The sequence below is a fragment of the Emys orbicularis genome, chromosome 8 (assembly GCF_028017835.1).
Source record: "Emys orbicularis isolate rEmyOrb1 chromosome 8, rEmyOrb1.hap1, whole genome shotgun sequence".
NCBI classification, from domain to species: domain Eukaryota; kingdom Metazoa; phylum Chordata; order Testudines; family Emydidae; genus Emys; species Emys orbicularis.
Genome location: NC_088690.1, coordinates 92780514 through 92793615, shown reverse-complemented (window position 1 = coordinate 92793615; position 13102 = coordinate 92780514). Strand labels below are relative to the sequence as shown.

The window sequence follows — 13102 nt, the reverse complement described above, 5'->3', positions numbered from 1 at the left end:
CAAAGCCAAGGAACTTAATCGCAGAATCAGAGAAAAGATGCTGGTTCAGCTGTTTTGTTCTTCTCCCTGCTTTTCCACCTCCCCCTTCCCTTCAGTAACTCAAGGCTGGAGATTTTCAGTGACCCTCAGCTACGAGCCTGGCCGAAGCAAGGCTTTCAATGCACAGCTGTTCAGGAGCGTGCTATCAAGACAAAGTCAAAGGCAAATGTAAATGGTCATGATTTTCCCACCCCTCTTGTTTTCCAGATCACCTCTACTGTTAAGAAACTCTTAGTCAGACCCTCTTGGGACTGATTTACCTACATGGGCAGCAGCCTTTCCCGAACCCCAATCACCTATTTAATATACCCCGATACTGGTAACAATGGAACTGGGAGATTATGGCAACATCACCATCCCTTGGCTGGTATGGCCAGGCTAGTCAGGTAGGATTTCGTAATACCTGTTTCCTCCCTCCCCCATTCTAAACCATATCCTCTGCAAGGCTGGCTGCCTATGAAACAGGAGATACCAGGCCTGATCAGACAGGAGTCTAGAGCCCCAAGAGACTTAGCTTCCCTAGTTTCTGTTAGATGGGTTGGAGCTCTCCTGTCCTGCTGGGACCTACCATTCAGCTGGAAAGCTCAACCATAGCAAATCCATACCACAGCCCCAGCACTGAGAGTGCAGCTTCGCAGCAGAGAGTGCATCGTCCCTTATCAACCGGGCATCCTTGCCCCCGAACATGGACGCCAGGCTAGCGTAAGAGGCGGTGATTTGGACACCACAGCAGAACACTGCAGTTCTTTAGGCAAGTTTCCTGAATTAGGCACATGTTTCCGATTTGCAGACTGGGAACTGAAAGTGATGAGCCTGGGCTCAGCACACTTCCGCAGGAGAAAATAGTCAGATCTTCATGAACACTGGGGGAAAAAAAACCCAGGAGAAAGTGACCAAAATTGAGGTTGTGACCTTGTCCCACAGTCTCAAGATGAGCAGAGACCAGGAGCACTGTTCTCACTCCCCAGCAGGGGGAGCCTTTTTTTTTTTTTTTTTTTTAAAAGGGAGAGACTGTGTCTTCACATAGGTTTGTACTGTGCCTGGCACAATGGGGCTGACGTGCCAATTGGGGCTGCTGGGTGCAACCGTGCTGCTCTAGCTGACATCAGTATGCTTCGTAGCAATCAAAGGCCAGCTCCTCTCAATTGGAGGCAGGGCCCACATGTAGAAGGGAGGAGTTAAAGTGGTAGCTTCATGGCATCAATGTAAGGGCTTGTCTACACTGGCAATTAACAGCGCTGCAACTTTCTCGCTCGGGGTGTGAAAAAATACCGCCCCCCCCCCCGAGCGCAGCAAGCTGCAGCGCTGTAAAGCGCCAGTGTAAACAGTGCCCCAGTGCTGGGCGCTACGCCCCTCGTGAAGGTGGTTTTTTAAGAGTTTTAGGAGAGCTCTCTCCCAGCGCTGCACTGTGACCACACAAGGTCATTGTCAGTGTAGCACGGTCAGCGTAGATTAGCCCTTAGTCTCAGTCTGCTCTAACACTAGCTGTTTCAATGGATTACTGATGCCAGGGGTGGAAGGAGACTTGGAGAGACTCAATGTCAATGACACCCAGATTAATAGCTAAACCCCTTTTCCTTTTACTGGAGGGCTTTCCTTAGGAGCATACAAGTGACACGATATCAGTGTGCTGTATAAATAGGGTCCCAAACAGACCTCCTCAGGCAGAAAGTATTATAGGCACCCATCCCCCCTAAAAATCACCCCCACCCCACTGCTTGCCAACACTGAGCAATCTATAGACATTGCAGCAGACTGACACAAGTCGCTCGGAAGATGCCCAGAGGTTGCCACAATAAACCTAGCCAACACGCAGATTATGGAGGAGAGGCAGAGGCTCCATAGTTAAGGCTGCAGCAGAATTTCTATTTAGTTACACAGAAAACCACGACCCACCACCCTACAAAAGCCATGCAAGAAGCCACGCCCTGGGAGGGTAGTGGAGGATGTCACATCTGCTGCTAAGGAGCACAGGGACATTACATGAAGAGGAGGGCGCTGCCCCACAGTCCTTTGGGTGTAGATTTCTCTGTCTCCGACATGTCCCTAGTCAAAGTAAGGATATTGATTTGCGGCACTTACCTAGCATGACCGCATCCACTGCCCCACCAGGGCAAAACTCAATCATGATCTAGCAAAACAAAGAGATAGGGGTTAAAATCCATTATAAACAGAGATCTGAAACCTGTATTTCTGAGTACAGCCCACGTGACAGGGGAAAGGGAGCAAAAGGGCTTGTGTTGGAGTCAAACCTACTTCCCCCTCCCCACTCAAACAAGGCTAGCTCTTGGGAACCCTCTGCACTGTTCAGATTTATTCACCATTCTTGCAGCAGCACAGAGACACTCAGTGGTTTTTGTTAGCTAGAGTTTTATTCCTGATGCTACAAAACCACAAGTTCTACATGTGCCATGTTCTCCCTGGAGTGAGATCTCTCGCAGGCAATCATGGGACAGAATCCACATGGCACTCTGTTGTTCCCGACAGAAAGGGCGTACACACGCAGAGCACATCTCTCCGAGAGCTTCCCTGAGGTCCCAACGGAGCCACAATCTGAGGAAGCAGGACAGAGCTTTACTTGGCTACAGTGACGGAAGTTTTGTTTTGTTATTACTCTGACACGCACGTGAATCAAAGCCAGCCTAGACCCTCATACCTGGAGGCCCATCTGGAGCAGCCTTAAGGTTTCAGTTCCGTCTTCATGTTTGTTTACAGCTTTTGATGGCCACTGGGAGCAGGGGCTGTTCCAGGGCTGTGGACTTGCCAACAGGATGAGATAGCTGTCATACCAGAGAGCTGACGTGGCTGGAATTACTATGTCACTTTTTTTTTAAAAGGGGCTTTTTTACGTTTGGTTTTGATTGCTCCATAGTTAGCAGCCTTCTCCTGATTTTAGAAGTGATTTGAGGAAAAACATCTCAGCACAGAGCTGTAGTCAACTGCCAGATCTTTGTTATATCCACTATGGAGGATTTACTACGTATCTGCTGGTATCCCAGCATCCTCCTGCACCATCACCACCACCCTTCAAGGCCGAGTCCCAGAAAGTTAGGTTGACCCAACTACGTCACTCAAGGATGTGAAAAATTCACACCCCTGAGAGACGTAGTTAAGCCGACCTAAGCCCTTGTGTAGACAGCACTAGGTCGCTGGAATAATTCTTTCCTCAAACTAGCTACTTCCTCTTGGAGAGGTGGATTTACTACAGCAATGGAAGAACCCTTTCTGTCTAGTACAGACATAGCCACAGTGACTAACCTTCTGGCATCCCCTCACCCAGTGCTGCTTCCTAATCTGTTGGTATGATCACTGCTGAAGAGCCGGGCCCTGGGCCAAGAGCCCAGTGGTGTGAGAGAAGACAAATCTCCCACACATGGTACAAAGCTGCAGCCACCAGGCTAGCCCTCCTTGCTGTGCTGCTGCTGACGCAGCCGCCAAGATGCTACTTGCGGAAAGTGCCAGCAGAAGCCATGTGGATACCATATTTCCATGCAGAAAGCTAAGAGGCTTTCCAAATTGACTGGCAAATGCTAATACGACTGCAGCCTGGCTAGTGATTTACTCCTCGCTCAAGAACAAAAGCCTCTACTTAGCAGGATTAGGCACAGTAATGGATTAGTGCCGTTTGAGATTACGCCTCAGCGGGCTGCAGTGCTAGATGATCACACAACTGTGCCCTTCAGGAGATCCCAAGCAAAGAGGCTGCAGCACTGGAGCCTCAGAATCACATAAGACCGCTTTGCTGTATGTTAGAGAGGGATCTCATCCAGGTTGGTGGGTCCAAAGTTGGGCCACCCAAGCCCTCCAGTACTGGTCTGCAGACTGCCTGGGTTTCCACCCCTGCCTCCCACCCCCATCCATCTCAGCGAGAATGCTTCCAACGCCTTACTTCGAAAAGAGCAGCTCTGTGCCAACAGCCCAGCTCCCCAGAGCAGCCCAACAACCAGAGCGTGCATTACGGGACAGAAGTGGGCTCAGATAAGCAAAGAGTCCGTTTTCAAACTTTCAGGGGCTGAGATAAGGGTATGGAAAGATACCTTGCACTATAAAACCACCCTGACGGTGTCTCTTTTCATGTCCCAGTACCATACAGGGCAACATGCAGAGAGGTTAAAGGCCAGGGTTTACTTTTGAGGACAACCACCAAATAAGCTAAGCCCCCTTTTAGATGGCGCTACTGAGGATAGAGCTGACTGAACTGCAGCTCCGTGTGGAGCAAGGCATTTCACGCTGAGGTAGTACTAATCCACACCGCTTTGAGGAAGGACGCTCTTATGGTTAAAAAGCACAGGACTACGACTCAGGAGATTTGGGTTTAATTCCCAGCTTTCCAACTGACTCACTGTGCAACTTTGGCCAAGTCACATCCCACTCCTTTTGCCTCAGATTGCACAGGTGTACAATGGAAATAATGCTTCCCTGTTTCCAAGACAGCATGAGGCATAATTCATTAGTCTCTACAATGCTTTGAGCTCCTCAGACTGAAGGTGCTATAGAATATAAGAACAGCCATACTGGGTCAGACCAAAGATCCATCTAGCCCAGTATCCTGTCTTCCAACAGTGACCAACGCCAGGTGCCCCAGAGGGAATGAACAGAACAGGTAATCATCAAGTGAGCCATCCGGTCTCCCAGTCCCAGCTTCTGGCAAATACTTGATAGAGGCAGACAATAGCAACATAACAGATAGCCATTGACGGACCTATGCTCCATGAACTTATCTAGTTCTTTTTTGAACCCTGTTACAGTCTTGGCCTTCACAACATCCTCTGGCAAAGAGTTCCACAGGTTGACTGTGCGTTGTGTGAAGAAATACTTTCATTTGTTTGTTTTAAATCTGCTGCCTATTAATTTCATTTGATGACCCCTAGTCCTTGTGTTACGAGAAGGAGTAAATAACACTTCCTTATTCACTTTCTCCACACCAGTCATGATTTTATAGACCTCTACCATATCCCCCCCTTAGTTGTCTCTTTTCCAAACTGAAAAATCCCAGTTTTATTAATCTCTTCTCATACGGAAGCTGTTCCATATCTCTAATAATTTTTGTTGCCCTTTTTGCCCTATAGTAGGGCAATGTACTACTTTGTGTCCCTTACAATCACTGTACAGAGAGCCAGCTGGCACTCAGGAGTCAGCGAGGAAATTGCTCTGGACAGGGTTGAGAGATCCAAGGCAGATGCAACAGCACTAGGCAAAGGCGTCTTCACCTGCAGAGTTGCGAGAAATGAGGCAGAGGCGAAGACTGGGAGAGCACTTTGAAGAGGCTGGGGAGTAGGTGGATATAAGGTGAATCGATGGAACAAGCCCAGAGAGTTTGAAAACCAGAAGAACAATTTGGAACGTGAGTCACGGAACTCACAGGAGATGAAGGAGCTGGGACAATATGCCCCACACGCTAGCATGAGAGAGGGGTGCAGTTGTGGCATTACCTAGATTGGTGTTTAAAACTGGAGCGTCCCCAGTAGAGCAAAAACGCAGAGATTGCTCTACTGACACTGTTTCCCTGCCCCACCTCCCCACATGGTTCATTAGATCCATATCACAACCCAAGTGAGGCTGGGGCTGCCTCCCTTAAACCAGTTACTTTAAGTGGCATTCTCCACCCCATCCATTAGAACAAGTGGATGCAGCTCCATGCATCTGCAAGCCAAGCGTTCACATGGGATTCCCCTGCTATGCACAACTGCCAGCGAGGGGAAACTGCCAAAGGGGAAAAAGCACTTCCTCTGGATGGAGCATTAGAGGGCAAAACAATCCAGAATAATGGGGACTGGCATGAAGTTTTGTAGCAGTGGCACGTTCAGTCTCATAATGGGGAAGGATAAGATGCTAAGGCTATTGAAAAATGAGAATCCCCCTCTGCTCTTTCCGGGAGCAGCAGTGTCAGAGCAGTACCATTGAAAAGGGATTGAACTCCCTTCATTCATACAGCTCAGCACCACTTACATTGCTTTCATGAAGAAGGCCCAACCAGAAGCTGCCAGTCGTTGCTTGTACTACCAGGCAGCACACCTGGGTTCAGTTCTTGGACCTACCTTCGACCCGAGGTTCAAACCTCGAGCTCAGCCCAGGAGCTCGAGGTAAGTCAGTCCTACATAGCCTTTGTATAAGGGTCAGTTCAGACTCCCTGTGAGCAGCCATCAACATGCTTCCTGCGCTGTGCCAGAAGGTTCCAGCCACATGCAAGTCCCTCCAGGTCCTGTTCTGGGAGCATCCATGTTTACTTTTGTAATCTGAATTCTTTGAAGCTGTAAATGGCAGGGGGCAGAGCCCCAAGAAGAGATGGGAACTCAAAGTCCAGCCCTGAGGCACTTCACCTGTAAGCAGTCCATTGACTTCAATGGGCAGAGCAAGTTCTGAGCACCTCACGGTCAGCCCCTTAGGGTACGTCTACACAGCAACTAGACAACCGCTGCTGACCTGTGCCAGCCGACCCTGGCTATAGGCCCCTGCGGGGTGGAAGGATCCCAGAGCCTGGGCTCCAGCTCCAAGCCAACCCAAACATCTACACAGCAATAAAACAGCCCCACAGCCCGAGCTCCACCGGGCCAGCCCCAGGTTTTTCTTTGCTGTGTAGACATACCCTTAGACACCCAGATGTGAAACAGGTTGCCAGACCACCCTCCCGCTGGGTTACACCTCCTGCTGAAGCTTTTAAGGTCAAAATACTCTAAAGCATCCTCCCTCCAATGCAGTCACCCTTGAAAGAGAGTGGAGTGCCACAGAGCCAGTCAGCTGACACAGGAGGGAAGCGTCATGTGCGGGGTTCTTGTGCAACAGGAGCCTGTGTCACTCCAGCTCCCCAAAGTTCCCTGGGAATGGACACTTGTGTTCCCCAGCACAGCGAGTGGAGGTTGTTCTATAGGTTTGGCCTGGAGAGAGATTACGAGTTTGTATGGGGAAGGGAGGGAGAGACGAACCCAGCTTTGTTTGGATCAATATTTGGTGTGTTTGACCTTTGCGAAACCTCATTTTGGTTTACAGTATGAGAAGGGGAGAAGGCAGAGAAAGCCAGGAAAGTTAATACATCTGAAACACAGGCTGAGCACAGAGAAAGGGGAGTGGGAGTGGGAGTGGTGGAGAGGCGGGGAGGAAGAGAACCAGACAATGGGAATCTGGAAGGTTAAAAAAAAAAAAAAAGCATTTTCAACTAGGCCAGAGATGCTAATGAATAACTAAGGGTCGGGGCTGGTTGGTCTAAACATCTAGAAAGCATTTGTGCTCCTTTCAGCCCTGAAATCTGAGTTTAAACAGTCCAACTCTCACAGTCCCAAATGCATGGAGTCCAATGACCTGAGTTCATCTTTTAGCGCTGGACGCACTATCCCATACAGTCGTCCCACAGAATGCAGTGCTGCAAAGCGTGTGCGCGCGCGCATACACACACACACACACTCACTCTCTCTCTCTCAGGACCAGCCTGACACAAAATAAAAACCCAGGCATCATTACTATTAATAAACTGAAGCCACATCGAAAGCCAGTCCTGGATGTCAGCAGCAACTATGACTCTTGAACTTGAAGCCATGAAATGAGAGAGGGTTGAGGAAGGTGGCAAAAAGCAGGATTTGGACATTACACAGACAGGATTTAAAGCACAAAGGTTAATGATCTCTCAGTCATTCACATGCCACAGGGCAGGCACTCTGGTGGTCTGGTTTAAATGAGGTTCTGGGCAAGTTAAGACAATCGTAAAAAGAATTGTTGACAAGAGTCCATATTTCTGCACACTGACTATGCCTGTAACTCATTACAAGACTTTGGCTACAGATTAACCCTTTACTCAGTCCTATTTTCACCTGTTTCGATAAGCTAGCTAACTGTACTGTCTTTTCTGTCAATGTCACCCTGCAAATCACAGGTAGCCTGGAACCACCTCACTCCATGAACGATGCCAATGTTAATACCCTGTTTGCTCCCATTTCCTCCTCCCTGCCCTGTGCTATGCTGACCTATCTGGATATCGTGCCCTCCCCATGACACGTCCCGCCCCTTAACTCTCCCCAGTCCCTTAAAAAACAAACAAATAAACAAACAAACCCACCCTCACTTCTTCCCATAGAGAAGAGTTTAATAATTCAAAAGGTGGGGGGGAGGGAGAGAAGAAAAACCCACTGCCTATTCATCCTGCCCTCTGGCTTCCCTCAGGCATCTTTCAGAGTGCAAGCTCTTTAGGACAGGGACTGTGCATGCTGTATGGTACAAAGCACATGCCTGGCACTTAACCCTTCAGCAACAGGGCACAGCGGCATTACAAAAGGCATGATACACCAGGATTCTAGCCACTCCCTAAGCAAAAGCCTACAGGTTTCGTACAGACTGCAAACCGAAGATTCAGCATGCACTGTCCAGTCACCTGCAGCCCTAACGGTGTCTTGCAGAAGCCAACCGGTGAAGGCAGCACGTTATTCGATAGCAGTAGCCCACGAAAGCTTATGTTCAAATAAATGTGTTAGTCTCTAAGGTGCCACAGTACTCCTGTTCTTTTTGCGGATACAGACTAACAGGGCTGCTGCTACTCTGAAGCCACTCACTATTTATAATCCTTGGCAAGCACAGGATCCAATGCTGCTAGGATGCAGATTGCACAGCCTTCTCAGGAAGCTGCCTCCTAAAACTACAAAGGTTGTTTTGGAGATGTGGCTAGCCAGCACAGCCCCCTCCCCCCTCAAATCAGGAGTCTCACATTCAACAGCAGAGCCAACAAAGTCTGGGCTGGCTTTCTTATGAGCAGTTAGGAGAGGGGCTTTGGCAAACATCCTGTTTATAATAATTTTTTCAATGCAACAAGTTCCTCAGCAAAGCCTGCTGAGCCCATCCACGGGTCTGAGCTCCAGAAGAGGAAATTTAGCCTCAACAATAGCTTTTTCCCCCTCCTTTTCACTCAAATTGTTAAAGCAGTCACAAATCTGCTGGGTTACACTCTTCAGTCTTTGGTTAACACTTTGTATGCTGTAAGTGCAGCAGCACCCAACTACGTGCTGGGTTTGTATTCGTTTTCATCACAGAGGGACTCACCAGAAATCGCAAGGACCACTGATACAATAGAGGGTCTAGAGAGATCTCTTTACCAAAAGTGCAACAAGCAATCTCTTGTCTAGCCCTGGCACTAGATACTATGATGGGGGCTTTGCCCCCACCACCTTTGCCCCCAAATTACTTACACACACTCGCGCAGCAAGGAGAGTATTTCAGACTCTTGTAGCCACTACAGATGTTGATAGGTTGCAGCCAACTGCACAGACCTGAGCAGGATGTTGTAGTGAGATACCCCCAATGCTGATCTAGTTTTCAGTTTAATGGGAAGTCCTGAGCTGCACCAAAGGGGTTAATTTTGTCCCCCAGAATCAAGCACATGGGCACAACCCACCTTTTTATGATCACAAGGGAGAACAGACTCAACCGAATCTTGCAACAATAGTTGGGCACCTTTTATGTGGGAGATCTGATCACTGTTGCATGTTGGTGCCAGGCAAGAGCCCTGCCAGGCAAGAGCCCTCCCACGCCCTCTCCTGTGCACTCGGAAAGCTCCAGCGAAGCAGCAGGAAGGGGATTTTAAGAGAGTTCAAAGAATCCACACTCCTTCCAAGTTTTTTCAAACCGCCGCAGAGCACCTGTCCCTCCCCTGGCTCTTTGCGCAGCCAGCCAGCAGCTGTATTTATGCAGAAAGGGACACGCATTTCCCATATGGTAAGTGTGAAGCTCATCACCCCCCGCCCCTCCAAAGTGTACATTTAATGTCAGGAGTGCTTCTGACTCAATGATTATAGAGCTCGTGCTGTGTTACCGATTTGCTCCTTCGCAGAAAAAGTAATTCTCTCAGTATGTAAAGAAGGAATGGTGCACTGGACCCCCTGGGCTTTCACTCCGGTTACAGCCCGATAAGGACTCTTCAGATTTGGTAAAAAAGAAGCCAAAACAATCCTCATTCCCCAAGCCCACAATAAGTGAACACACCCAATTTTCCAGCAAAGCTGATGAGCACACAAAACCCAGTAACTTGCCCGTACTCGCACATTTCCAGGAGCTACTCAAATTTTTAATACAGGGCCTCTGGCTCCTAGGGGTTTGCTGAAGTCACTCTAGTGCTCTGAAAAAATAAAAACTCACAGAGGACAAGTGTCGCTTTTTGCATTTACCACTGCTTCTACTAGAAGCTACAGTTCATTGGTGCCCTGCCACAAAAACATTTGAAAAATGTTCTGCTCCCATCAAGTCACAGTTAAGGACAAGCACTCCCCAAAACAATGTCACAGCTAAGAATGAAGAGTAAACCGTGTTTTTTCTCACCCACCAGCCACTGTGTTTGCCCATGCAGAATGGGTGTGGAACAAATTTGATGGAAGAAGTTGGGGGAGGAGAGGAAGCCTGCTAAAGGGTTTACAATGAAGAGACCCAAACCTGCAAGTCATCAGATTCTTGCATGGTTTCTGGTTTCAGATGAACTTCCTTTCTCTTTCACGGAGCTCTCTTGTTTGCCCCTTCCATTATCCAACAGAGTAGGAAGTACATTTCTTTATAAATGGCTTCAATCTTCCTGTAGCAAGTTTAGGGAGCTCATTCCACACAAGCAGAACTGTTTTTTCTAGGGTGTGTTTAAACTCAGGGTATTAAGGTATGTAGCTGCTCTCTTTTTAAAAAAGTTTGCATTATTTGGTCTATACACTGAGTTCGCATGGTGAGGAGCAGCTGATGTCTCTGAACTATCACTAGTTGTTGTAATTAAAGTCGGATTAAATGAGTCAGCTGACACAGGCGGGAAGTGTCATCTGGGGGAGTTCTTGTGCAACAAGAGTCTGTCGTCACTCCAGCTGCCCAAAGTTCCCTGGGAATGGACACGTGTGTTCCCCAGCACAGGGAGTGGAGGTTGTTCGATAGGTTTGGCCTGGAGAGAGATTAAGAGTTTGTATGGGGAAGGGGGGGAGCGACGAACCCAGCTTTGTTTGGATCAATAAATTAAGCCTCTCAATTAAGCCCTCTTTTTGACCAGCTAAGAGGCATGAAGGGTCACATAAGCCTATGGACTGAGCACCCCTGTGGTCTCAGGAGGGACATCTCCAGGTCAAGGATGAGCCATGGTGGTCATTCAAGACCAAGTGGGGAACCCAGAGTCAATAGAACAGTTTCTGCCCACCTACGATGCTGCAGAGATGTTATCTTTGTGGCTGAACATTAAGCAGACTTGCTTCTTAACAGCAACGCTGACCTGGAGTGTCAAGGCTGCTATTAGATGGTACAAACTGTGCTAGGCAAATTGACAGCAGTGTTTAAAAGTTCCAGGTCATCTCCCTTCATTGAAACATTTATTACTGAGCAGTTCACAACTCCTGGGTGCTGGATTGTGTACACCCCCAGGCATGTATTCTCCTCGACCCCAGCCACATGGGCTGAACAGCAGTAACTTCCTCTTCAGAACTGTGCTGAGGTTTTTAATCTTTACCGCTAGCAGCAGGCTGCTTTTCACACAATACGACTACAACAAAAACAATAAGCAGTAGCATCCTGCAGCTGTGTGTGCTAGGTGGAGCAGGGTTTGAAGCAGGAGAAGTCTGTGCCTCCGTGCCACAACAACCTTTTAGTGTGGCACTCCCACACTCTTTTCTATACTACTGCAAGGCCTACGTGGGAAGCTTACGATCTCCCCATCACATAAGCTGAAAGTGCTCTGGGCACCATCCCTTCACATTAGTCCTGTGACACTATCAAACTCATTTATCTGGAAGGCTAGAAAGTGCCAGCATTCCAAGGGTTAATTTCTAGGGAAAGGGGAAACCACTTGATGGTGGGTGTGGGTGTGGGGGGGGGGGGGGGAGGAGGGGAGGCAGGAAATGTGACAGTGCAGTGCAGAAAATCATCTGGTGCTGCTGGCTGCAGATTCACTACCCCGGTATAGAATGTTTACAGCCTGATAAGTAAACACACTGATGCTGTCTTTGGTGGCGATGGGTGAGATGTCAGGCCCATGTTTTTTGTCCCATTTACAAACTCCTGCTGTTAAAGCTAGGTACTGCCCGATCTGCTGCAGTATGTGCTTCATTTACACCTATACAGAAATTAGACTAAACTAATCATATACTTTCCCCCTTCCTATGAATTCCCACTAAGCCTGCACCTAACTCACTAGCAGTGGCTAGTTATGTGTTGTTTTTAGGCTAGTTCCCACATCAGTTTCCCCTCTCCCACCCCAACCTGGCCCAGTGTTAACATTTTTCATGCTGGAGCAGCCATCCTTTAAGAGACCATGTTGCCACTGCAGATCTGGACTAAAAAACAAAAGGAAACCGAGTAGTGGGAATGGTGAATGGCGGGGGAGAGGAAGAGACATACACTCGTAATGACAAAGCCACTGTGTGCGTATGTATGTGTGATCATGAACTCCAGCTCAGCGTCTGTATCTCGGCCTGGCAGGCATTCACCCATATTTCCTGTTGTGCCTCGAAAAGCAGCAACCATTGATGTTTACAGCCAGATGGAGTGATCCATCTGTTTGAGCAGCAACAATCCTGGCAGGTGTGTGTGTGGGGGTGGGGAGGGAGGAGGGAGATAAAGAGATCTATTTCTCCAGCCCTGCAGGGAGTTTACCTACACCCCCTTACCAAGTCTGCTTGAAACCACAAGACTGTTTAATTACAGGCTGGGGCAGTATTTCTACAACAGTGTGGCTGCCACCTCGGCCCAGAAGAGTATTCCATCTCCTCTCTCCCTTTCCAAAGTTATCCCTATAAATTCAATATTTTCAAGGAGGCCTCTGCCTACGACAGGAAGGCCAAAATTCTCCCATGTGCTGAATGAGCAACCCATGCACCCCTCAGAGCAGGGCTCTACTCTCAGTGACCTGCATTGCCAAGCAGGCTGATGCATTCTGAACCAACCAGAGACTTGTCAGATTCAATGTCTGCATTCCTAGGTACCAGGCATTGCAATAACCACTCATTACCAGCAGTTTCAGTTTTTCCATGTTTAGAAGCATAGTTGCCACGAGATGTGGCCACGCAGCAGCAGAGAGAAGATAATTCTCGCCTGCATACAGGGCCGGCTCCAAGCACCAATGCAGGAAGCA

The 13102-nt window shown here is 48.5% G+C and overlaps 1 protein-coding gene across 1 annotated transcript in view; it reads right to left on the bottom strand.

The window, feature by feature from the left end:
• Positions 1-13102, bottom strand: part of STK10 (serine/threonine kinase 10) — a 76952-nt gene that overhangs the window by 24650 nt on the left and 39200 nt on the right. The window contains exon 3 of the mRNA XM_065409352.1: positions 2122-2170. Within this exon, the coding sequence (XP_065265424.1) occupies positions 2122-2170 (49 nt within the window). The remainder of the gene's footprint in view (positions 1-2121; positions 2171-13102) is intronic.